This window comes from Halichoerus grypus, chromosome 9 (assembly GCF_964656455.1).
Source record: "Halichoerus grypus chromosome 9, mHalGry1.hap1.1, whole genome shotgun sequence".
NCBI classification, from domain to species: Eukaryota; Metazoa; Chordata; class Mammalia; order Carnivora; family Phocidae; genus Halichoerus; species Halichoerus grypus.
In genome coordinates, this window is record NC_135720.1 from 112,982,247 (window position 1) to 113,006,093 (window position 23,847).

The 23,847-nt window shown below is 59.8% G+C and overlaps 1 protein-coding gene across 1 annotated transcript; it reads left to right on the forward strand.

Moving 5' to 3' along the window:
• Positions 1-324: 324 nt before the first annotated feature.
• On the forward strand, positions 325-21,897 carry TEAD3 (TEA domain transcription factor 3). Its single transcript, XM_078055431.1, has 14 exons — positions 325-731; positions 9,770-10,021; positions 11,829-11,893; positions 15,683-15,745; positions 15,929-15,991; positions 16,799-16,810; positions 17,404-17,541; positions 17,638-17,687; positions 18,271-18,332; positions 19,150-19,253; positions 19,393-19,566; positions 19,771-19,911; positions 19,991-20,143; positions 20,320-21,897. The coding sequence occupies exons 2-14, from the start codon at positions 10,015-10,017 to the stop codon at positions 20,431-20,433; spliced, it is 1,146 nt and encodes a 381-aa protein (XP_077911557.1). The 5' UTR covers positions 325-731; positions 9,770-10,014; the 3' UTR covers positions 20,434-21,897.
• Positions 21,898-23,847: the final 1,950 nt, after the last annotated feature.

The following is a 23,847-nucleotide window of genomic DNA, read 5'->3' on the forward strand; positions in this document are numbered from 1 at the left end:
CAAGCCTCTCGGGGAGAACCAGACAAACCGGGTCCGGGCAGGGCGGGCGCAGTCGCCAGGGCGGGGCGGGGTCTGGGGCCCCGGGAGTTGGGGGCGGGCTCTCGGGCGCGAGAGGGCGCTCCGCCTCGGCGGCTCGGGACTGGGGTAGGGACGGGGGGGTGTGGGTAGGGAGCCCCAAGGCCCGTGCGGTCCGGCTCCGCGGGGCTCCTCGTGACGCGGCACCTCGACGGGAGTCCAGCCGGCTAGGCGGGAGCCCCGCCCTCGGGCCCGCCCAGGCCTGAGCCCCAAATTGCGGTGGGGTCCTGGCGAGGTGGAGTAAGGCCCGGCGTGCAGGGAGCGGTTGGGAGCGTGGCACAGGCAGGCGAGGAGGGGAGCGCCTAGGCGCGGGAAGGCCGGGAGCAGCCGCGGGTCGCGAAGCCGCGGGGTGGGCAGCCGGAGCGCCGACTGGGGGCGGCCCCGCGCGGCCCCGCCCCTCCCGGCCGGTGCCCGCCCCCCTGCGCGCCCCGCCCCCTCCTTCCCCTCAGCCCCCACCCCCCGCCCCGGCTCCTCAACACAAACTTTCCGTCCCGCTCGCTCCCTCCTCCGCGCCCGGCGCCTCCCGCTCCAGCCCGGCTCATTCCGCACATTCCGGCCAGCCCCCTCCCCAAGACCCCCCTTCCCCGGCCCCCCTCTCAGCTCCTTCGGGCCCGGCGGAGCGGCCCGGCCGGAGCGCCCCCCCGAGCTCGGACCAGGTAAGCCGGGCGGACGCCGGGAGGAGGCCCTGCTGGGAGAGGTGGTTTGGTTGGCTGGTTCTGGATTGGGGGGGCCCTCGAGGGGGGCTGGGTCCCCGAGCTATTGTCCAGCTTGAGCCTGAGCCCCAGATCTGGGTGCCGGGAAGTTTAGAGGGAAGGGGGGGGGGAAAGCTCTCCGGGAAGCCCCGCCCACCCCTCCCACCCCCACCCCCCCGCGACCCGGACGAGTTGGTCGGGGGAGGTCGGGGAGCCGGGAGATTGTCCCCGGTGCCATCGCCTGTCCCAACGTACGCGTTTGGGGTGTCGAGGCAGGGGTCTGGGGGCCGCACGGTTTCGGGGCCCTGCCACCGGGGAGATTCTACCCGGGACTCCCACTCCCGGGCCCCGCCGCCCTTTGGACTCCCGGCTCGCGCTCTCTCGAAGCCGGCCCGGCCCCAGCTCCACGCAGGCCTCGGGCCCGGCCTCCCGGCGCCCAGGCCGGCTCCTGCGCGCGGTGCCTGGGGCTGCGCCGGATTGTGGAGTGTGTCTGGGAGCAGAGCTGCGCGCCCCGGGCGTGTGCCCCCTGAGAGGCAGGGGCTTAAGCTCCTTCCAGTTCTGCCGCCCCTGTTGGGGTGGGGGTTCGGAGTTCCAGACCAGGGCTCTAGGAGCCTGGCTCCAAAGAGGGCTGGCTTTGGGGCCTTATTTTCGCTACACTTCCTTAGAGCCCTTGTTTAGACTTGAGAGGGTTTGAAGGAGGCTTGTCCCCACCACTACCACCACCACTATTGTCTGTCATGCCCTTTACTCCCGCCTGGGGAGGGAGGGCCAGGAGTGCCTGTCTGCATCTGGTTTTCAGCTAGCCAGGCCCCAGGGCAGTGTCACTGAGACCCCACTCTCACCTTTTTGGGAGAGTGGCCCTGTTCCAGGGCTCAGAGATTCTTTCTGGACAAGAGGGAATGAGGCCTTGGGGGAGGGCTTCTCAGGGGGCACCTCCCTCTGTGCTTTCTCTCTCTCCAGGTAGAGGCAGAACCAGGTCAGGCCTGGACTTGTAGTCCAGGAAAGCAGGGGATGGGGGTAGGGACTGGACACAGCTCTAGGGGCTGGAACCCATGGCGGCTCTGTGTATCCTGTCTCCTGTGGCCTGGTTCTGTGTATACATGTTTCACCCCAGTGCAGGGAGCCGGGACATCTCCTTGGCTAGAATGTCAGGGGCAGCCTGGGGCAAAGAGGAAATCCAAAGTCCCCCCAAAGTTGGACATTTAGGGGGATTATGTGCTCCTCCTTTCTAGATTCTTGTAGCTCCTTTTCCAAGACCCTCGCCCAGGAGGGTGTCATTCCAGGACATGGTTCTGCAGTCTTCTGGATCCCTGCTCACGCTGTGGGCAGGGAATGGACAGATGTATGTTCTAGGAACAGGCTGGCTGGTGAGGGTGACTTCAGGGGCCCTGGATGCCCCCTCCTCAGGGAGAGGCTAAGAGCTGATGGGATTCTCAACTTCATGATCCTTCCCCCATCCCCCTAGGGAGGGAACAATAATTAATGCTAATTAGTGCACTGGGGCTGGGGACTGGCTCAGTAGGATGGTCAGTGATTGGCAGGACAGAGCTGTGTGTGTGTGTGTGTGTGTGTGTGTGTCCCCCCATATCTATCTGTCTCTGTGCTCCCACTCTCGCACTCAGGATTGTGGACCCTTTGTATTCTGCCAGTTGAGGCAATGTTAGAACCAGAAGGGGTCATCTCAAAGAGGAGGTCAAGAAATAAGAGATGTGGTCCCAGCTGGGCCTTTAACCACCTGTGTCATCTTGGGCCTCAGTTTCCCTGCTCAGAATAAATGACTTCTCGGGTCCCTTGTCTCTGAGCTCCTTCCGGAGTCTCAGTCTTCTAGTCAGTGGGCCTTCCTCCTTCCGTTATGGACTGTGAACCTAGTGAGGTCTGGAGAGGTGAGTGGGTGATCAGTGATCTAGGGAAGAACGTGAGGACGAACCCGGGGGTGACCGAGGAGTAGGTAAGCCAGGAGAGTGTGGCTGAGAAGGTTGCAGGCTGCAGGCGTCAAGGGACAGGGAAGCCAGGTGGAGCTCGGGGAACTTGCCCTCTGCAGTGGCCCTGGGGTCTGGCAGGGCTGGCCAGGGTGAATTGTGTTGAGAGCTCACGTGGATGGCCTGCCCCTCTGCCTGACTCGCAGACCCCCCAAAGGGCTCACTGTGGAAGCTGGAAGGGAACCGAAGCTATCAGTCCTGTCCACCTCCTCACTTAGGAAGGGATGAGGAGCGGAGGGGTCCACCCACGGTGAGGAGAGTGGGGAAGGGATCTGGGGTGCCAGACCCCAGGTTGCTGGGGAGCCGTGAGGGCTCTAAATGCTGCAGCTTTCTGTGGTGGTAGCTAGGAGGTCACCGTCTCTTCCCACGTGGGGGCTGCAGAAGCTGTGGGGTCCAGGTCTCCGTGGGCGTCTGGGGCAGCCCTGGGGCCATGGCGGGAGCCTCTGTGGTCAGAGGTCAGCAGATCACACTCAGCCCCATCCTCAAGGCCTTGCCCTGCCCTCACCTCTGTCCTGGTGTTGTGCCAGCCTGGGCTTGTCTGCAGGAGAGGTGCTGCCCCTCAGGGGAGGACCCGAGAGGGGAACGGACTTCGCCTGTCCTCGCAGGGTCCCGCAGGAGGCTGGAGGCCAGAGAATCCCTGTCCCTGCACAGGTCCCCAAAGCCTCAGCCCTTGAGGTTTCCTAGAGTGCTGATTGTTTCCTGTGCTCCCTGCCAGGCCCGAAAGGACAGGAAGTGATAGAGGGAAATGAGAGTGCAACCGTGTGTGACGCTGGACGTGTGTGAGACAGAAACTGAGTGGGACATTCTGCGTGGGTGACACTGCGTGGGGGGCGGTGCGTGTGTCACAGAACCGGCTAAAACCAGTTTGTGTAACTGCATGTGAGGCTGGACTTGCACAGGAGAGCAACTGTGACACTGCCCGTGACTTTAGAACACCGGTGTGTGTGACCGATGCTGTATGTACGTGGGAGCCACCATGCGTGACGTCCTCTGGGTGTGTGTGTGTGTGAGTGAGTGAGTGGAAGAAGCTGTACACGTGGTCTGTGTGTGTGAGTGGCCATCGCAGGGGACATGACTTCTGAAAGACCAGGAGCTTGAGGCTGGGTCTGACTCTGAGGGGATCCACATGCTCTGCGTGTGTGAGGGACACTGCGATTGTTGGACGCTGTGTGTGTCGGAAGCAGAACGGGTGCCACTCTGCGTGACGTACGGTGCTGTGGTGTGACCACACGTGATACCGTGTGTGTGTGTGTGTGTGTGAACAGCGCACGAGGTGGCCTCGGGTTTGTAGGAACTCTGATGGGCTGCGTGAGCAACTGTACATGACACTGTGTAAAACTAGGACAGTATGTGGCGCGTGTGAGGAGCAAGCGCGGTGACACGCTGCTGAGCAGCTGTGTGAGAAGCCGAGTGGGGAAGCCTGAGCTCCAGGCCCTGCCCAGGCAGCCCCGCACGTCGGGGGACCTGTGGGGTGTGACCCAGCTGCCTCTGTGGGTGGGCACTCTCTGCGGTTGCTGAGACCAGGGGACAGTGTGGGTGGCAGCCATCAGGGCTGGGCCAGGCATGCTCGGGAGACCGTGTGTGACGAATTTGGGGGCCCATGACCCCGATGCCTGGGGCGTCCATGTGGAGGATGGTGTAAAAGATAACCGTTAAAAACAAAGAAGGAAAATACTTAACGCCACTGAATGATGCACTTAAAAATGGTTAAAATGGTAAATTGGATGTAATGTGTGTGTTACCACAATAGAAAGTTGAAGAAGGAACAGGATAGGGACGCAGGTCACCGTGAATGTGTGTGGGACGGTGGCTGGGCAAGGGAGTGTGTGTGTGAGCGAGGAGGGCCACGAGGAAGCCTGGGTGTTTGTAGAGGACACTGTGACTCTCGTAGTCGGGGGGGTGGGCGGGGGGTCGGCCGAATGACTGGTGGCAGCTCAGCGGGTGACGCAGAGTACCAGGGGCCGGGGCACAGGCCACTGAGGCAAGACCCTCGGCGCGTCCGTGGACAACTGTGAAACCCACCTAACCAAGTTACCCATTGGCTGCCACCCCCCACCCCCAAGCTGGACACCAGGCACTTCGCTGGAGCGGGACAAGAGGAGACAGGGGACGCCTGACTGGCTCAGTCGGTGGAGTGTGCGACTCTTGATCTCGGGGTCGTGGGTTCGAGTCCCACGTTGGGCACAGAGATTACCGAGTTAAAAAAAAAAAAAAAAAAGGATGAGACAGGACAGAGTCCTAGAGTAGGGGTGAAGGGAAGTCCCTCTCCTTCTGCGGAGGTTTGAGGGCTCCGAGACTCTACCTCCCACTCTCCTTACACTGGTGGCGGGGGGTGGGTGACAGTGCAGATGAGCTATGGACAGCCTGCCCCCTCTGGTCCCCGGGAAGCCTGTGCCCTGAGTAGTGGGGGTGGGTGGGTGCAGAGAGTCCTGATTCCCAAATTGGAAGCACATTAATAAGCGGGAGAGAGGGGAAGAGGCCTCCCCACCTCCCTCCTAGTGGGCTCTGCAAATTGCTTCCTCCTGTAACAAATCTCTACCCTGCTCCAGGGAGGAGGGTACTCCCTCCCCAGCCTGGCAGGGTGTGGCCGCTTGGCAGGGTCCCTTGGGGGTCCTTATGCTGGAGGCAGACACCATCCCCCTCCTGCCCCCTCTCCAGTCCCAACCGGAGCAGGGCTACTTCTAGGGTGGGAGCCTCTGGCAGCTGGAGAACAGCTGGCCCCGCTGTGGGGGCGGGTGAGAAGGAAGAAGGGAAAGGCAGAGGGGGTGGGGAGGTTCCCTTAGCCCTCATCAGCTGCCCTCCCCATCCTCAGCCCCCTCAGAGGGTCAGCCCAGCCCAGGTTTGGGGGGGGGGCAGATTTGGGATGCAACTGCTGACTTCACTAATCTTCCTGCCTTTTGAGTGGTGTTCTGGCTCCACATGACAGCTCTTCGGGGGCTGTGGTCCCTGCAGGGGTGGGCAGCTGCTGGCCACTAGACCCACGAGGGTCACTGGGCTCAGTTTGTCCTCCCAGTGGGACTGGTACGGAAGGGAGGGTAGCAGGGGGACTTGGGGACGACCCCCACCTGCCTTGACTGGCCTTGTGTGCATCCCCATCCAGGGCAGAGGGCTGGGGGAGCCCAAGCATCAGACCAGTCTCCTCCCGTCCCTTGGAAGGGAGGTGTAGGGCCGGGTGATCTGGAGGCTGCGGGGCCTGGGGGTGGGGGGCGGGGGCCTAGGGCTTGTGCAGCTGCCCAGTGCTGGCCTCCCATCACCCTCCCATCACCGGAGCTGTCCAGCCAGTTATTCCAGCAGTCTGGCCCCAGGGTGGGGAGTGGGCAGTGAGGGGCCCCTTATCTCCCGCCGGGGCCCCAAAGCCTGCTCACCCAGCCTCCTAGCTCCCATCCCTGCCACCACCCAGAGGCACCTTCTGACCTCAGAAGGCTGAGGGTCCTCAAAGGGGAAGCAGGAATGGCTGGTCAGATGGAGGATGGAGGCAGAGTGGGCTGCAGCGGGGGTGGGCAGCCTGTGGTAATAACGGGCCTCTGTGGAGGGAGATAGGAGGTGGTCTCGAAGAGGCGGAACAGATGGGACAGGAGTGGGGTGTCCTGGACATGGCCCTGTTGTGGCTGACCCCGGCCCCCAGCAGTGGCTTCCCTGACACCCCTTCCTTCTAGGTCTGTCCTGAACTCTGGGCTCTGTTGTCAGCTCATATGCACATACATACTCTCTCTCTCTGTCCCTCTCTCTCTCTATCTCTTGCTCTCTCACCGCGCCCCCCCCCTCCGCCTGACTCTATCTGACTTTATTGATCTTCCCCCTTCCTGCCCCTTTTACCCCCCTCCCTCAGCTGTGTGCCTCCATCTCTCCGGATCTTGGTCTCTGTCTGTCTGGGTCTGTCAGTCATGATTCCTGCCCCAACCGTCTCTGGATCCAACTCTCCCTCTCTCTCTCTCTCTCTCTCTCTCTCTCATTCTCGCACTCTCTCTGTTCTGTCGGCCTGCCTCTCTCTGGATCTCTCCTTCTCTGGGTCTCACTCCAAGGTTTTGTGGGGGCTTTGTCTCTTCTTCTCTGGGACTCTCCTGTCTCCCTTGTCTGTTTTCCTATCTGCCTGTCAGGGTCTGTCCCCCTCTCTTCACCCCACCCCAGGCTCCACCCCCTCGCCCCTCACTTGGGTCCTCCTCCGGGCACCCCTCTCGGCGGCAGAGGCTCTGGACAGCGGGGATGACGCCCTCCCCGGCCTGGGGCTGCCCTCTCCCCGGGCACGGCGCCCGAGCCCCGCGATCGCGCAGGCCAGCCGGCAGCTGTCTGAAGAGCCCGCGCCCCCACGCTGGGTCCCCCGTGGTGTGAGGGTCTAAGGAGAAGAGGGTGGGCGTGCACCAGTCTCGGTCGTCCCACAGCAGTAACTGGGAAGACCAGAGCAGCCAGCGCCGACTCCTGAGCGCCACAGTGGGACAGGGACCCCCGCTCAGCCCCCTGCCTGGTGCCGCTGCCCGCGGGCTACGAAGGTTCTCCTCCGGGCACCCGCAGGGCATACCTGCACACGTGGGCTCCTGGGCATGGCTGTGTGGGGCGGCGGGGTCACCTGTGGGCCCCTGTGCTGGTGTCTCTGCCCGCAGGAGTGTTCCTAGAAAGTGAGTCTTGCATGTGCCTACAGGCCAGGGGAAGGGACGGTGGTCCCACTAGTCTCCTTGACTCGTCCTTGCAGCCGCCCCCTGGGCTCCCCTCCCCCTCCCCAGCTGCCAGCGGTCCCAGCCTGGGGCCGCCGCCCCGCCCCCCCAGTCTGTCCCAGCTCCCAAGCACTGCTGCGTTCGCCATATTTGGCCACAGTGCTCCTGCGGGGGGCGGGGCGGGGCTGACATCACCCCGAGAAGGGGGGGGCCACCGCCTGGAAGAGGGGAGGCGGGCAGGGACTTGGGGGAGGCCGGGAAGTTGCTTTGAAAAGTCTGGGGCTGCCAGGGCCCCCCATGTGCCAGGCCCCTGCTGCTCTGAGGGAGGCCTCAGGAAAGGATTGGGGGGGGACATGGGTTGAGGACTCTGTTGGGAGGGGTCTTAGAGCACCGTAGCCCCTCTTCTGCCTCCCCTCTGACAGCCTGGGGCAGTGTCAGATCTCGGGGGAGGCCCTGCATCTCAACTACCTCAATATGGGAGCCACTGGGCCCCCAGAGTCTCTGCCCCCTCACATCTGTATTCCAAGAACTTGGCCTCAGGAGTTGAGGAGGGGATGGGGCTACAGCTTCCTGGCGGGGAGAGTGGGCTGGGAGTAGAGGAGTGTGGCCCCTTTTCCCTGGTCAAGAGCGCGGCTTCCCCTCGCCTGGGCTGCCCTCTGGTGTGGAGAGCTATTCTTCGTGGTCTCGGAGGCCTCAGGGCGAGGGCGACAGCCCTGTGGGGGTCCTTGAAGCTGCTCCAGCCACTTGGGCTTGAGGGGAGGCCCCTGGGCTGGACCCCCACTGGGCGGGCTCAGGGTAGTTGCCCTGACAGCTGGGCCTCCTTTCTCGCTCCAGGCGGTGAGGCTTCTCAGCTTCATCCCCTGGGTTAGGAGACTGAAGCCAGGTTGCCAGGCTCTGAACCCGGCTCTAGCCCTTCCGAGCTGTGTGTCTGGCAAGTTGCTTAACCTCTCTGTTCTCTGGTTTCCTCATCTATAAAGTGAGACTAATAATAGTCTCTACCGCATAGGTTATTGTGAGGATTAAATGAGTCAACGTGTACAAAATCCCAGAACAGGGCCTGCCGTATGGCAGGTGCTCTCTTTAGAGTAATAGCCTTAACTCGGTTTCCATCTGACGTTTGGGCCCCCTCGGCCCTCCCCATCCCATGCCACTAGCGACCCTCTTCAAGCCTCCCCAGACAAACAGGTGGCCCCACACAGAGGGCCCCTACCCATTTGGCAGGGCCTGGAATTCTTGTCTGAGGGCAAAGAATTCCCTTCCCCAGCTTCAGAGGGGTCTCCCACCCCCTCCACCCTACCTGCCCCCTACCCCACCCCAGCTTTCCCTGCAGACCGCAGCAAAGTCTCTGGATCTAGCCATCTTGGGCTCCGAGGCTCCCTGGACATTGGGCATGCAGAGTCTGAAGCTGAAGGGGGTTGGGGATGAGCCTTGGAGCTGTGTGTGTTGGGGGGACTGCCGGGTGTGGTCTCAGTTAATACCCCAGCCTGGCGTGTGCAGGGAACTCAGAGTTTACAGAGTCCTGGCCCATGTGCGATGTGGGCCAGGGCAGGGGCAGGCGTGTGGGTGGTTTACGGGCCGCTGTGGGGCCGGGAGGTGCAGGAACAGGAAGTGGGATGGAGGAGCCGGTGGGGTTGAGCAAGGCTGTGGGCCAGGCACCTTCTCAGCTGCTCCCTTGCCAACCAGCATGGCTCCCTCCTTGCGATTCCTGGGGCGGTCCCTGCCCCATGTTTAGGTTCTTTGGCCGCGCTCCTGGGAGTTATCTTTTAGGGAAGTCAAAACCACACCCTTCCTAGGTCCAGGGCCCTTTCCCTCCCACAGCGGGTCTTCAGCAGGGTTGCGCTGAGGCTGGGGGGGAGAACGAGGAGGGTGAGGGTCCCCAGTAGGGGGCTGCCGATGGCAGGAGGAAGAGCTGCAGAGACACCCAGCAGGCCCCCTCCTCTTCTCATCGCCGCACGACTGTGAGCCTCAGTGTCCCATCTGAATAATGGGTATCACTCCTCGCCCTCCTTGCCTTAGTTTTGAGGATTAAGTGAGTATGAACATGCTTTTCGCCCACAAAAGTGCCTTGTAGATATGAGGTGTTATTGTTGTTACTGATCACCACCGGTCCTATGTCTTGAGTGTTATGAGCCAGGCATTGTGGTTGGTCCTTTGTCGTGATCTCATTTAATTTTAACCCTCACGACCTCAAGGAGACCTTTTCCCTCATCTTTTGGGACCGAAGCTCAGAGAGGTGAGGTAGCTCGTTTAAGGCTGCACAGCACTGAGTAAGTATACCCCCTCCTCCCCCCCCCCCCCAGCCCCTGCCCCCTGGTGGGAGACGGCTCCGGTCTAGGAGAGCCCTGGCCCTAACCCGTCTGTGCCTGCCCCGCAGGCCCCGGCTGCCCAGTGGGCTCAGGCCCAGAGCCCAGAGCAACCAGCACGATAGCGTCCAGCAGCTGGAATGCCAGCAGCAGCCCCGGGGAGGCCCGGGAGGACGGGCCCGAGGGCCTGGACAAGGGGCTGGACAACGACGCAGAGGGCGTGTGGAGCCCCGACATCGAGCAGAGCTTCCAGGAGGCCCTGGCCATCTACCCACCCTGCGGCCGCCGCAAGATCATCCTGTCAGACGAGGGCAAGATGTACGGTGCGTGTGGGGAGACACGGGGACACTGGATGGACTGGGGGAGGCGGCCTGGCCCTCCCGGGCCCCGCCCCCCGCTCTCTGCCCCCTCACCCAACCGGTTTGGCGAAGTGCTGCGAGCCCGCCAGCCCCCACGGGCGAGTCTGGGCGTGTGAGCCTGTGTGTCTGGATCCTCCTCATAAACAAGCCAGGCTTGCCCCCTCCACCAGATTGGGGCCCACACCTCGACACCCCCATCTGCTCCTCCTCTCCCCCGCCGCTGGCCTGCGGGTTTCAGGGTGACTCAGTGGACACAGGAAACTGGGTCAGTGCCGGGTGCTCCAGGCCAGGCCTGGGAGAGGGTCCCCCCACATGTGGGGAAGCCTGAGGGGTGAGACCTGGGGTGTCCTACTGGCGAGTTCCGTCCAGTGCATGGGTATGGGGGGGGGGGGGAAGGCCGCGCTGTCACAAGGGCCTGTGTTAGGAAGAGGGCTGGAGAGACATGGGGACTCCTTCATTCCTCAGACCCTTCAACCCCCACCCCCCGCCAAGTCTCTCCTGCTCTCCTGGCCCGCTCTCTGCCACCTTGCTCATCTCCTGCCCCCAGAAGGGAGTGTCCCCCTCTTGTCCAGCCCTGAGAGGGCTCTCCCAGAGCTGCATTTTTGGGATAACTCAACCCTTCTGGGCCTGGCTCCTTTCCAGCTCCCTCCAACCCTCCCTGACAGCCTATGGCTGAGTGAGGCAGGCCCTCGGCCCGTCCCATCCCGGCGGCCAGTACCATGGCGGGGTGCGGGAAGGAGACAGCTGGGCCAAGTGGTAAGGGCTGCCGTGTCCCCTGTCCCCAGCCACTGTGCCACGCCCACCCCTCGACCCGGAGCCCCCTCACGCACGGGGCAGGCAGATGTCCCAGGGTGCTTCCCCCACGGCTACCTCCCAGATGGCCGGGGCAGCCCCACAGGGTATGTTTAGACAGGGCGGAGGGAGTGGGGTGGAGAGGGGCAGGCAGGAAGGGAGGAGCAGTGGGGCTGGTTCTGTCATGGAAGAGGAATCCGGAGAATGTGGCCCTTCTGGGGAGGTTGTGGGGTTGTGGGGCTGGGGGCCTGGACTGGGGGGATGAAAGGTATTGGCTCAGCATCTGTCAGCATCTCACAGGGCAGGAGAGACACTGGTAACCTGGGACATGGGGGTGACAGGCTCAGGGACACAGTGATGGGCTTGAGGACATCCCAGCACAGGCCGTCCGTGTGGGGGGTGTGCTGGAGACCACTGGGTCCTTCCTGCCCATTTCGCCAGAGAAGGAGGGGACTTGTCCAGGGTCTCCCCTTATGGCAAGGACAGCTAGGATAGGAAGCCACCTTCCAGACTCCCATGGGGACGTGTGCGGGGCCGGGTGCCACCCGCGGCAGGCCTCGCTCACACACGAATACTTACACTTAAAGATTTGGAACAGGCGTCATGCATGGGGAGGAAGGAGGTGCTGCCAGGGCTAGGAGTGGGGCTAGGAGTGGGGTAGGGGTGAGCGGTCCAGCTGCCCTGCTGCCCCGTGGCCACCCCTGCCCCCGTCTGTGTGCAGGGAAACCTGGTGGGCCCCCGACCTTGTCCCCTCCCACCCTGCTGCCCCCTACTCACACCTCCCCCAACCAGCAGGCCCCCGGGTCCTGGGGCTCCCCGCCACCCCTTGCCTGCCTGCGTGTGCCCCTTGGGGTGAAGAGGGGGCAGAAGAGCAGGGTTGGGGGAGAGGCCTGTATGTTTCGCAGCGGGGGGTGGGGGGTCTGCAGCCACCAGCTGCCCCCCTTGGCCAACTCTTCACCCTTCTCTCACCCCACTCCAGGTCGAAATGAGTTGATTGCACGCTACATTAAATTGAGGACCGGGAAGACTCGGACAAGAAAACAGGTGGGGAGAGGATGCGTGCTCCGTGCCGTCTGCCCACGCGTGCGTTCTCCCTCAGCTGCCCCCTTCAGCCCCTCCCTGTCCCCCTTCCTCTCCCGAGGGACCGCACGCTCCCCGGGCTGCTCTTCCCGCGGTCGTAGAGAAAGGGGCACTGCCCTTTGCGACCAGCCACCACCCCGCCCGGGGCCTTGGGTTCAGTGACCAGAGATGAGCCCCGTGGGGCAGCTGCAGCCTGGTGTGGTCACGGCCCGGAGTGGCGCCCCGACCAGCCGGTGGCAATGACCCACGAGGGCAGAGCAGGGCGGCGTGGCCCAGCCGAGGGTGAGTGTGTGCTGTCAGCCAGGGGTTGAAGCTGGACCCGGCAGGGCAAGGGGGGAAGGGGCTGCCAAGCCTTTCTGGAGGAGGTAACACCCAAGATGCGTTTTTAGGGAGGAATTCGGGGTTTAGCCCGGCAGGGAAAAGGGGAGAAGTTCTTGAGGAAGTCGGATATACATAGAATCCCCAGGAACCCACACGGGGCTTACGTTCTATGAATCCGTGTATTCCTCACAGCAACTTCGGGAGGTAGGTCTAATAATTATCTCCATCTTCCAGATGAAAACATGGAGGCAGGGGGAAGTTAAGTAACTTCCTCAAGGTCACTCGGCTGCTAGGTGGTGGATCCAGGATTGAACCCACTGGGCAGGAAAGAGCCATCTGTCAGCAGTGTGGGGGGGTGGAGAGAGGGGTGGGAAGAGCTGAGGACAGGGAGAGAGGTTGGCCGGAGGCCTGAGGGACAGGTTTCCCCTCGGGGCAGCTGGGTGCCATGGAAGGGACTAGAACAGGGAGTGGCGGGTGGCATCTGTCGAGGAATGTTGGCCCTGGAGCAGCTGGGCCATGGATGAGGGAGGGCCGGGCAGAGGCAGGGACGGAGGTCCCCAGCGGCAGTGGGGGCATGGAGAGATGACTGGGTGGCTTCCCGTCCCGGGAGGGAACCCAGAAAGGGGGCTGGTTGGGGTGGCTGACGTGCAGGGTGCCCCAGAGAGAGGCAGGCTGGGCGCAGAGACCGGAGGACTGGAAGCCGCCTCTGATCCTCGGCTCTCCCAGCCTCCCTGTCTGCTGGGGTTTGGACCTTGCACCCACCTCCCCAGATCCCCATGTGTGCGGATGACAGAGGCGCCGTGCCCCATTCCGCCGTCTCAGAGGCAGGTTCCGAGTCCACCCCCTCTGTGGGAGCAGGAGCCTCCCCCATTTGCTCAGGCATTTATGAACCTCTCTCCCGGGGCCAGTTTATGTGGGACAGGTTTATTCAGTGAGCGAATTCTATTTATTTACTTGTTTGTTGGACAGAGAGAGAGCGAGAGCGGGAACACAAGCAGGGGGAGTGGGAGAGGGAGAATCAGGCTTCCCGCGGAGCAGGGAGCCCGATGTGGGGCTCGATCCCAGGACCCTGGGACCATGACCTGAGCTGAAGGCCGACGCTTAACGACTGAGCCACCCAGGCGCCCCGCAGTGAGCGAATTCTTGAGCTACGACTGTGTGCTAGGCACTGGGGCTACCCAGGGGAACCCCACAGACAGGGGCCCTGTTCCCTGGCGCCTGGGACTGTAGGAGGAGGGCTGATGAATCAAAACCCCAGGTACAAATACCCTCACCCCTACTTGTGGGCAAGGGGTGCTTTGCCCCCCAGCTTCTGGTCCTCGGCCATTAAATTAGCTAAGCGCTATAGAAGAATGTACCACTGCTATTGTGATTATTACTACGTCTTAATAAGCAGAAAGCCAGGGCGCCCAGCCGGCTCAGTTGGTAAAGTGGACGACTCTTGATCTAAGGGTCGTGAGTTTGAGCCCCACATTGGGTGTAGAGCTTACTTAAAAAAATAAAGCCTTAAGAAAAATTAGGTAGGTAGGTAGGTAGGTAGGTAAGACAAGATAGACCCATCCTATGTTTGTGAGGGCAAAGCATGTCTTTATGTGTTGCAAAGAGCAACCAGATGACAGGCAAGGGTTTCTATTTTACTTTTGGTTAAAAAAAATGCAGTGTTAGGGGTTTTACAGATACGTACAGCAATAATAGCAAGTGTGATGCCTCCGTACTGGAAAAACAGCTCAATATTACATTAGGATTAAGTCCCATGTGACTTTCAGCTGTCACAGACTTGACCATTTGGCAGTGGTCCTCTGTGCTAAGGGTCAGAAGAATCCTGGGAGCGTAGCTTGGTGGTGGAGCAAGTAGGCTCGGGAGTCAGGCCACCTAGGTTCAAATCCCAGCTCCAGCCCCCAGCTGTGTGACCTTGGATAAACTGCTTAACTTCTCTGTGTGCTGGTTTCATCATCTGTAACTTGGGGGATAATGTTAGTACTAACTTCTTAGTAAGGGTCAGAGGAGGTACATGTAAAATCATAGCTACTCAATAAATGTCACTGCTTGTCATGATATGCAGTGATGGGTAATCTTGCTGGACAGACGTCTGATTCTGGTGCCTGATGAGACGGTATGGGGCACATCCACCTGGGTCCTAACCAACTAGCAGGGGGCCCCGGGGCATCACATACACAGTAACTTTCGGTCTATGATTAAAAAGAAAAAGAAACTGTGTGGGGATAAAAACAACTTGCAAAGAAAGCCCACAGCCATTGTGGATCATGAGTGTGAAGCAGCCTCGGGGAACCATGTGTCCCCTCCTGTTTTGTGGGGAAAATATGGACATTTAGGTTCTCTGCAGACCTTTGACAATGTGCTGGAGAAGAACTGCTATTAAGAGCACCTACCGTGTGTGTGTGTGTGTGTGTGTGTGTGTGTGTGTGTGTCCTGCCATATATTAGTCAAGGCATGTTGGGGGAAGAAGCTGAATGAGCAGAACAGGAACAGGGCCAGGCCTGGTCTGATAGGCTGGCAAGCTATTGGGGTGACACGAGGACTCAGGCAGTGGTGCGGGGAGCGCTTTCGTAGCGGACATGGCCCTGATGTATGCTCTGATGGCCAGCACGAGCATTATGGCCATTGGTGATGCCAATCAGAGAAAAGTGTCTCTGGCGCCTGGCTGGCTCAGTCGCTAGAGCATGCGACTCTCTTTTTTTTTTTTTTAAGATTTTATTTATTTATTTGACACAGAGAGACAGAGAGAGAGGTAGTGAGAGCGAGAGCACAAGCAAGGGGAGCGGCAGACAGAGGGAGAGGGAGAAGCAGGCTCTCTGCTGAGCAAGGAGCCCGATGCAGGACTCGATCCCAGGGGCCTGAGATCATGACCTGAGCTGAAGGCAAACGCTTAAGCCACCCAGGCGCCCCGAGCATGCGACTCTTAATCTCGGGGTTGTGAGTTCGAGCCCCACATTAGGTGTAGAGATTACTTGAATAAATAAAGAAATCTTAAAAAAAAAAAAAAAAGACAAGAAAACGGTGTCTCTTCTGAGGATATCAGTGAGGGAAAAGTCACCCATTTTGGAAAAATAAAAAGATACCCTTCCTCTGGGTTAGAAGCAGCCCAGTACCAGGGCACATAACTTGAGCAGCAGAGCTTGGGCTGGATTTTAGCCCTTACCAGGTTAGATCCTCTTGTGCAGTGAACAACCTATACAACTGTACATGGTAGTACCAAAGGCTACTGTAGGCTCTTGATCAAAATAGGCCAAGAAGAGAGCAGAGAATTGGCAGGGCTCAGGGGTGTCTGTTCACAAGGGCCCCCTAGTTCCCCCTTGCTTCCATTTGTTCCCAGAGACGAGGGCTGGGATGCTCCTTGCCCATGGCCACCCCATGCTGTGCCTCCTCACTGTCTGTGTTTTCCTCTCTGGCGGGGCGCGGGGCGGCCCCTAGGTGTCCAGCCACATACAGGTTCTAGCTCGGAAGAAGGTGCGGGAGTACCAGGTTGGCATCAAGGTACGTTGGGCGCCTGACTAGGGCCTCCAGTCCCTCCTCGGCGCCTCCACAGCTCTCTGCACGGCTCAGGCCTCTGCCGCGGCCACCTCTCTGGCCCCACTGTGCCTCTTTTCTGGCTGAAGCTCTGTTCTTGCCTCTTCTGCCCTTTCTGCTCTTTTTCTCTCTTTCTCTCTCTTTCTACAGGTCTCTAGCCACTTGCAGGTTCTAGCCAGGCGGAAATCTCGAGAGATTCAGTCCAAGCTGAAGGTAGGGGGTCCCCTGCCACTTGGCCTGGCCCTGCTGTTTTCTGAGCGCAGGGCAGAGAGGTGGCTGAAGGGCTGTGGTGGGGTGGAGGGTGTCTCAAACACAAAGAACAGCATGAAGCCCAAAGGCCACTTCGGGCTACAGCGGGCCACAGCCCCTGTAGACTAAGCAGAAGCCCAGGGGGACAGCCAGCCCTACAGTGAGGGAGAGGAAGACCATCTGGGGGCCACTAGGGCCCACCTCTCTTCTTCTTCCTTTTCCTTTTTCTCCTTCCTCCTGATTGCTGCTTGTTAATTGCACGGGGCCTTCAGGTGGGCAGGGAGGAGACACGGGCGCATCGGCTGGCAGAGTTATGGTGGTGGGCCTGGCTGTCCCTTGCACTGGATGCCCAATCCTGGCTGCTCTGTAGCTGAGGCTCTCAGAGCATGGGGCTCAGGGCCCCTGTAGGCCGTGTTTTCTACCTGCTTCCCGGCTGCGCAGCAGACTGGGCCTCCCGCTCCAGGCCCCCATGCCTATATCACAGCTCCAGAGGACGCGGACAGACCCCAGGGGCGACAGCATGGTCCACCATCTAGGTCTCCAGCCTGCCCTCCCTCATCCTGCCCTTTGCAGGGCACCCCCAGCTAGCAAGCCCTCCCCCTGGGTAGCAGTGGGGTTGGGGGAGGGTCCACAGCTGCCTCTGAGCTCCCCTGGGTTCCTTAGACCTGAAAGCCAGGTGGCCATTGAATGGAGGGGGGTGAGAGGGCATGTCCCCACCCTGCATCGACCTCACGTGTGCCTCTTCTAATCTACCTTCCCTCTCCTTCACAGGCCATGAACCTGGTAAGTAGCCTGCCCTTCCCTCCCCTGGGGGACGATGTGGGAGGGGGAGAACATCTAACACAGGATTTCCAAATTATGAATTGTGAAATTAATTTAATAGGTTGGCAACCGACATTGTTTAAAAATGAGATGTAGTGGTTCTCAAACTTTAGCATGCATCAGAATCGCCGGGAGGGCTGGTGAAGACAGATTTCTGCGCTTCACCCCCAGAGTTTCTGAATCAGTAGGTCTGGGCTGGGGCCCGAGACTTTGCATTTCTAACAAGCTTCCAGTGATGCTGGTGCCATTGGTCTACGGACCATACTTTGAGAACCACTGATGAAACAGACTAGGAAATAGGAGAGCGCATGCCACACAACATAAGGGGAAGTGCTCAGGTATATACTGGGTTATGGAATAAAATAAAATAATTTCTTACCGTGCACTGGACCCAGAGGAGTGAGGTCCTCTTAGGAGACAGGCCCAGGCAGGGGCTGAGACTCTCCCGAGCCCACACAACAGAGCCCTGAGGGCCTGGAGGGGCCCCGAGGTGAGGCAAGCCCCGGCCCGGTCTCTGACCTGGCCCGTCCCCACGCGGCCTCTCCCCTCCCCAGGACCAGGTCTCCAAGGACAAAGCCCTTCAAAGCATGGCATCCATGTCGTCCGCCCAGATCGTCTCCGCCAGCGTCCTACAGAACAAGTTCAGCCCGCCCTCCCCTCTGCCCCAAGGCGTTTTCTCCACTTCCTCACGGGTATGGGGGGGCTGAGGTGAGGGAGTGCCTTCGGGGCTGGGCGGTGGCGGGGTGGTGGATGCTGAGGGGCCGCCGGGCTTTGTCCCCTCCCTGCAGTTCTGGAGCAGCCCCCCTCTCCTGGGACAGCAGCCTGGACCCTCTCAGGAGTGAGTATCGAGGTCCAGCCCTCTCCCACCCTGGGCCCTGGCGGCCGCTGGGACTCCCCCTATGAGCCGGGTGCCAGCAACAGCTGAGCCAAGTTTTAATTCAGAAATAGAGGATGGAGAGCACCAGTAAGAGCCGTGCGTCTGTCTTTCCATTCACGTGTTTGTTCATTCATCAGCCTCCTCATCCCACTTGTCCGTCCGGCCACCCTTCGGTTACTTCTCCCTCCGTCGCTGTCGGTGGGTCTCCGAGTCAGCACGTGGGGGAGTCGAGGCTGCTCGGTTCCCTGGGTCCTGAGAGGGCTTGCATCCGCAGACACACCCTCAGTTTAATGAGCAGCTCTCAGGGTGGGGTTGAAAGGCCACATTAAGCGTGCACCGCAGTTGTGAGATGCAGCAGGGTTTCATAAAAGCTCAAATGTGGAGAAAACCCAAAGCGGGTGAGTTAGCTTGCTGGCGTGCATTTCTGGGCCTTTGCAGAAAGGCGGGGTGGCTCCGAGACCAGATGACACTCCCAGGTGACGGGACCAGGTGGAAGGTGGGGCTGGGGGGTGACCCTCTAACCAGGCTGTGCTCCTGTCCGCAGCATCAAGCCCTTTGCACAGCCAGCCTACCCCATCCAGCCGCCCCTGCCGCCCACGCTCAGCAGTAAGTGCCCCACACGAGACCGCCGCCACCGCCCCTCCGCCCCTCCACACCTGCACCACTGCTCAGAAGAGCGGGCGCCCAAGGCTGTGCCTGTGTTTGGGAGGGAGAAGTGTGTGGCATCTGTAGGGGATTGGGAAGGCCGCGAACAGGCCCCTTACCTTTCAGTGTTGTACACACCAATGAAGATACTACATTGATATATATTTGTAAAATTCGTCTATGGAAATACACCAAAGGGCGCCTGGGTGGCTCAGTTGGTTAAGTGACTGCCTTCGGCTCAGGTCCTGATTCTGGAGTCCTGGGATCGAGTCCTGCATCAGGCTCCCTGCTCAGCAGGGAGTCTGCTTCTCCCTCTGGCCCTCCCCCCTCTCATGCTCTTTCTCTCTATCTCATTCTCTCTCTCAAATAAATAAATAAAATCTTAAAAAAAAAAAAAAAAGAAATACACCAAAATCTTAACAGAGTATCACTCTGTCTAGGTATTGGGATTCGGGATAATTATTATTTTTCCCTTTTTACTCATCTGCATTTTCTGTTTGGACACACATTAATAGTGACATATAAACCACCACCCCCCATGTATGCTACTGGGCCCACCGTGCACAGTTGTGCAGGTTGCACACTGTACAAGGAGGTGTGGCAGAGGGCTCAAAATCCAGCCTGTGTTCCTCCCCGAAAGGGGCGCCATTTTCTAGTTTGCCCAGTGGCTCCGTGCAGCTGGGGGGCAGCTCCGTACATAAGCATGCGCACACGCCCATGCAGATGAGGGTCCATCTCGCCCTCCCAGGTTACGAGCCCCTGACCCCGCTCCCCCCAGCTGCTGCCTCTGTGCCCGTGTGGCAGGACCGCACCATCGCCTCCTCCCGGCTGCGGCTCCTCGAGTATTCGGCCTTCATGGAGGTGCAGCGAGACCCTGACACGGTAACGTGCCTGGCGGTGGGGGTGAGGGTTTGCGCGAGCCTGTGGTTCAGGGCCGCGGCTCAGGGGCCTGGGCGTGGGAAGCCCCGGGGCAGTCGAGTCCTGAGTGCTCCCCTGACCCCGTACTGGGCCCTCCCCACAGTACAGCAAACACCTATTTGTGCACATCGGCCAGACGAACCCTGCCTTCTCAGACCCGCCGCTGGAGGCCGTCGACGTGCGTCAGATCTACGATAAGTTCCCTGAGAAGAAGGGTGGACTGAAGGAACTCTATGAGAAGGGGCCCCCGAACGCCTTCTTCCTTGTCAAGTTCTGGGTGAGCTGCCCTCTGTGCTCCCGACAACCCCATCCCCAGCATGCAAAGCGCACCTGGGCCCACCCCGCCCACCGGGGACCCTGTGGCCCGTGGGCAGGGTGCTAGGGATGGGTCCTGGGGCTAAACACGGTCGTGGCGCGGCGGGAAGCCTCCCCCTGGCCTCTGCCTGCACCTGACGCCACCCCGGCTCACCCCCCGCTCCAGGCCGACCTCAACAGCACCATCCAGGAGGGCCCCGGAGCCTTCTACGGGGTCAGCTCTCAGTACAGCTCGGCAGATAGCATGACCATCAGCGTCTCCACCAAGGTGTGCTCCTTTGGCAAGCAGGTGGTGGAGAAGGTAGAGGTGAGTGGGGGCCCAGGGTGGCACGGAGGGGCCGGGAGCAGGCACGTGGGGGTGACACCTTCCCCGCGGCTGTGCGCAGACGGAGTACGCCAGGCTGGAGAACGGGCGCTTCGTGTACCGCATCCACCGCTCCCCCATGTGCGAGTACATGATCAACTTCATCCACAAGCTGAAGCACCTGCCGGAGAAGTACATGATGAACAGCGTCCTGGAGAACTTCACCATCCTGCAGGTGGGGGCAGCAGGGCGCGTGGGGGGCACGGGGCCTCAAAGTGGGGGTGGCCAGCCCCATGGCTCAGGTGAGGAGACTGCTGTCCAGAAAGAAGAAGGGTCTTCTCAGCCCCTGCCCCCCGCCCCCCCGTGGCCCTGTGCCACCTAACCCCTTGCATCCTCCTACCTGGCCCCCAGGTGGTCACGAGCCGGGACTCCCAGGAGACCCTGCTTGTCATTGCTTTCGTCTTTGAAGTCTCCACCAGCGAGCACGGGGCCCAGCACCATGTCTACAAGCTCGTCAAAGACTAGGCCACCGTCGGCCCCCAGCACCAGGATCCAGGACAAGCATCTTTTCCACACACCTGCCTGGCCCCTCCCCTCCCCCCCGGAGGTCTGGATTGAGGACTCACCCGCCTGCCAGGCCTCAGGCCCAGGACCCAGGAGGCCTCCCCACCTACCCCCAGCACACACACTCCCTGCCACTGTTCTGCGCTTTAATTGTGGGAGAAGAGAGGAGGGCTCCGTGGTGGGGCAGCCTGCCCCGGACGCTGAACCATCACCCAGCTCTGCCCAACCTCCAGTGAGCGGATCCGACCCCTTCAGGCTCAGGCATGTGTGGCCAGCAGGGGAGGGTAGAATGGAGATCGAGGAGGTGAGAGTGCAGAGGCCCCAGGAAGGAGAGTGTCGAGTTGGGGTTAGGGTGAGAAGGAGAGAGAGGGGCCCCCACTTTCTTGCACCTGTGGTGTGCCGGTCCTGGTGCCGTTCTCAGACCGGGCAAGGCAAGCGTGGGTCTTGGTGTCTCATGATGGGCTGAAACTCCGAGAAGTCGAGGGACCCAGCTAGGGGGACGGAGTTGGAATTCTCATCCGGGGCTGTCTGTCCCCAGAGCCCAGGTATACACTGCCTCCCTGGAGTGGGGGGCCAGCCGCAGGGGGTGGGAGAGACGGTCTGTACTGGGGGCTGGGGCCAGCCAGGTTGGGGGCCTCCTCCCAGGGGAGCAGCTGCTTCTGACCAGGCAGGAAAAGAGGAGCAGCAGGTGCTTGGCACCTGTTAGGTGCCTTCCGTCAGCCCACAGTGCAGCCAGGGCCTCGGGAGCCCCTGTGCCGACCTCCTCCAAGCTGCTCCGGCCCACATCCGGGGCCTGAGCCCCTCAGCACCTTCCTGATAGGAGAAGGCCCCCAGGGGCAGGCTCCAAAATAGCTTGGAGGGTCAAGTAGGAAGATGGGATTCCCAGCCTCTGGGCAGACCAGTGTCCCAGGGACAAGGGGTATCAGAAGGATTTGATGTTTTCAAATGCCCAAGACTTGGGTTTGGTGAGCCCTCGGTGGGCACCAGTCCCTTACGTTTCTCTCCACCTCCGGTCTGCCAGGCCTGGAGTAGCAGCTCCCCAGAGCCAGTTCTGGGACTGAAGGTTCACCCTTCCCCTGCTGCTCCTCCCCAACAGCCAGAGCCCTCAGCCAGCTTGGCCTGTCTACCAGCCGCCTCTGGGCATTGACGAGTTTCATATGAAGTACTGTGCCCCTTCCCTTCCTTACACCGCCCGCCCCTGAGCTTCCTGAAGGTCCTCACAGTTTGCATATTGCTCAGGCCACTTCCAAACCCAACCTAGGTTTTATAATGTATATTATATTTTTTTGTGTATTTTTTAAATCCAGCTGTGATGGGTTATATCATAAACGTGGCGCGGGGCTGGGGCAGGGGTCCTCAAGGCCCGGCTCCTGCTCCAAAAAAAAAAAAAGAAAAAAAAAATTAAAGTTATTTGTTTGTGGGTTAGTTGTGTGACTAGCGTGTGGCAGACCTCTCTGGGCTGGATTAGCTTCGTGTGGGTGCTCCCACTAGGTTAGGTCCTGATGTGTCACCCCACCCTCCCCCATCTCTGCTGGGGGCCCCACACCATACCCACACTCAAAATAGGTATGATTCAAAGATCCCATAAAAGCTTTGCACACTCCCTTTCTCTGACCCCTTCCTGCCGTGAGTTGAGTGCTGAAATGTGCCCAGTGCTGGCCTAGGTTCAGTTAAATTGTCTCTTTGAAGTGACTTGCCCAAGGTCACACAACTACTGACATGGAGCCCCTGCTAACTCCCCAGTCTTCATGATGGCTGCTACTGGTTCTCACTGTCCTATCCTCACTTGAGAGCAGAGAAGAGAGCCTCAAGAAGGATGAGTGTTCTCCCAAGGGGATGGCTGCTAGGAGGGGAAGCCAGATCCCAACCTGTTCTTGTCTGCCTGGGAGAGCCCTGCTCTCCTCTCTGAGCCGGCTTGTGCACATACCACAGGGACCACAGAAGGGGGAGGGGGAGGGGACATGCGTTGTTTGTCTGAAGTTCAGATTTAAATGAGCGTCCTGTATTTTCATTTGCTACATCTGGCAACCCTACTCTAGAATCTACTGTCTTCTAGATCATTGATCCAAGTTTACAGACGGGGAGACAGACTGAAGTTAAATATTCTCTTCACTGAGCCGGTCACTGGCTACACCAAGATTTGAATCTGGTCAGCCCGACTCCCAAGTCCATGCACATGGTCGACTATTTAAATCATCTGATAGCCTTTTGTCTTAGTCCACAACATTGGATGGACCCCAGGCTGTCACTTGCAGGATGGGGACGGTGCCTGGAGCCCCAGGCAGGTAGGTGGGGGTCCTGGGTCAGAAAGTGGTTTATGAAGGACCCACCGTGTGCCAGGCCTAAGGCTGGATGCAAAATCCAATCTCTGGGCTAACAGGTAATTCAGTCTGTTGGGTGCTTGAGGCATCATCACGTGCGTTGTTGCCTTCACTCTCCCGGAGTAAACAGCCTTTGGGTAATTTCTTTTAGAATCATGTAGGTCTCATGCAGAAAACTCAAGTGAAATATGGCTGGCCTCCTAGCTTGTCTCCCCCGACCCCACTCCGCCCTGCCCCGCTACTGCCCCTCCTCCCCAATGTAACAGAGCCAGAGGTCGGTGATGACTAGTTTCAAGGTCCCAAAGTAAGGAAGGAACCAGAATAAGAAGGTAAATCTTGTGAGCCCAAAGCCTAGGGCCCTCTCCTGGAAGTGGCTCTCCCCTGCTCCGGGTTCTGTGGGAAGCTCTAAGGAAGGGCCAAGATGGCTGGACCTCAAAGACCAGGACTGTAGTTCTGTCTTTCCTGCCCTGTGCCTGTTCTGATGTTCCCAGGGAAGAGGGAGGAATGCCATTTTGGTGGTCAACGCCACACTCAAGGCCTAGGCACCATTCTGAGGTTTCACGGGGGCTCTTTATTTCCCTGTAGCACAAATGCCTGAGAACTGGGGCTCTCCAGATAGCTGAACTCTGAATCCTAACTCAGGTGCACACTAAGCCTTAGACTAATCATCCCAGAGGCTGGGACTTGGTTAAACAGCCAACTTCATTCACAGTGGAATCAGTCGGCCTCCACACGTTTTCCCTTTGCTTTCCCTTCTCCTGCCTACTCCTCTTTCTTGTAGTGCTGTGGGCCTTGGGAGAGCGGGCACTGGGCTCTGCGGATTCCCCACAGCCCAGCAGAAAGCAGGGAGTCAGCATTTGCTTAATATAGTGGGTTTTTAAGGACTCCCACCCGAGGGCGTAAGGCTTGATAGAATGGGTCTGATTTAAATCCACGTGACTCAAATAAATAATCCAGGAAGACTCAAGTTCCCAAGTATTTCTAAAACGCCCCCTTACCCTCCCCTCGAGTTTCCAAAACTATTAAAAAATGTTTAATCCTTGGCTCATTTCAA

Coding starts and splice junctions, on each gene's coding strand:
- TEAD3 (XM_078055431.1), top strand. Junction 15,746..15,928: donor AGTACCAGGTTGGCATCAAG/GTACGTTGGGCG, acceptor CTCTTTCTACAG/GTCTCTAGCCACTTGCAGGT. Junction 20,144..20,319: donor AGAACTTCACCATCCTGCAG/GTGGGGGCAGCA, acceptor CCTGGCCCCCAG/GTGGTCACGAGCCGGGACTC.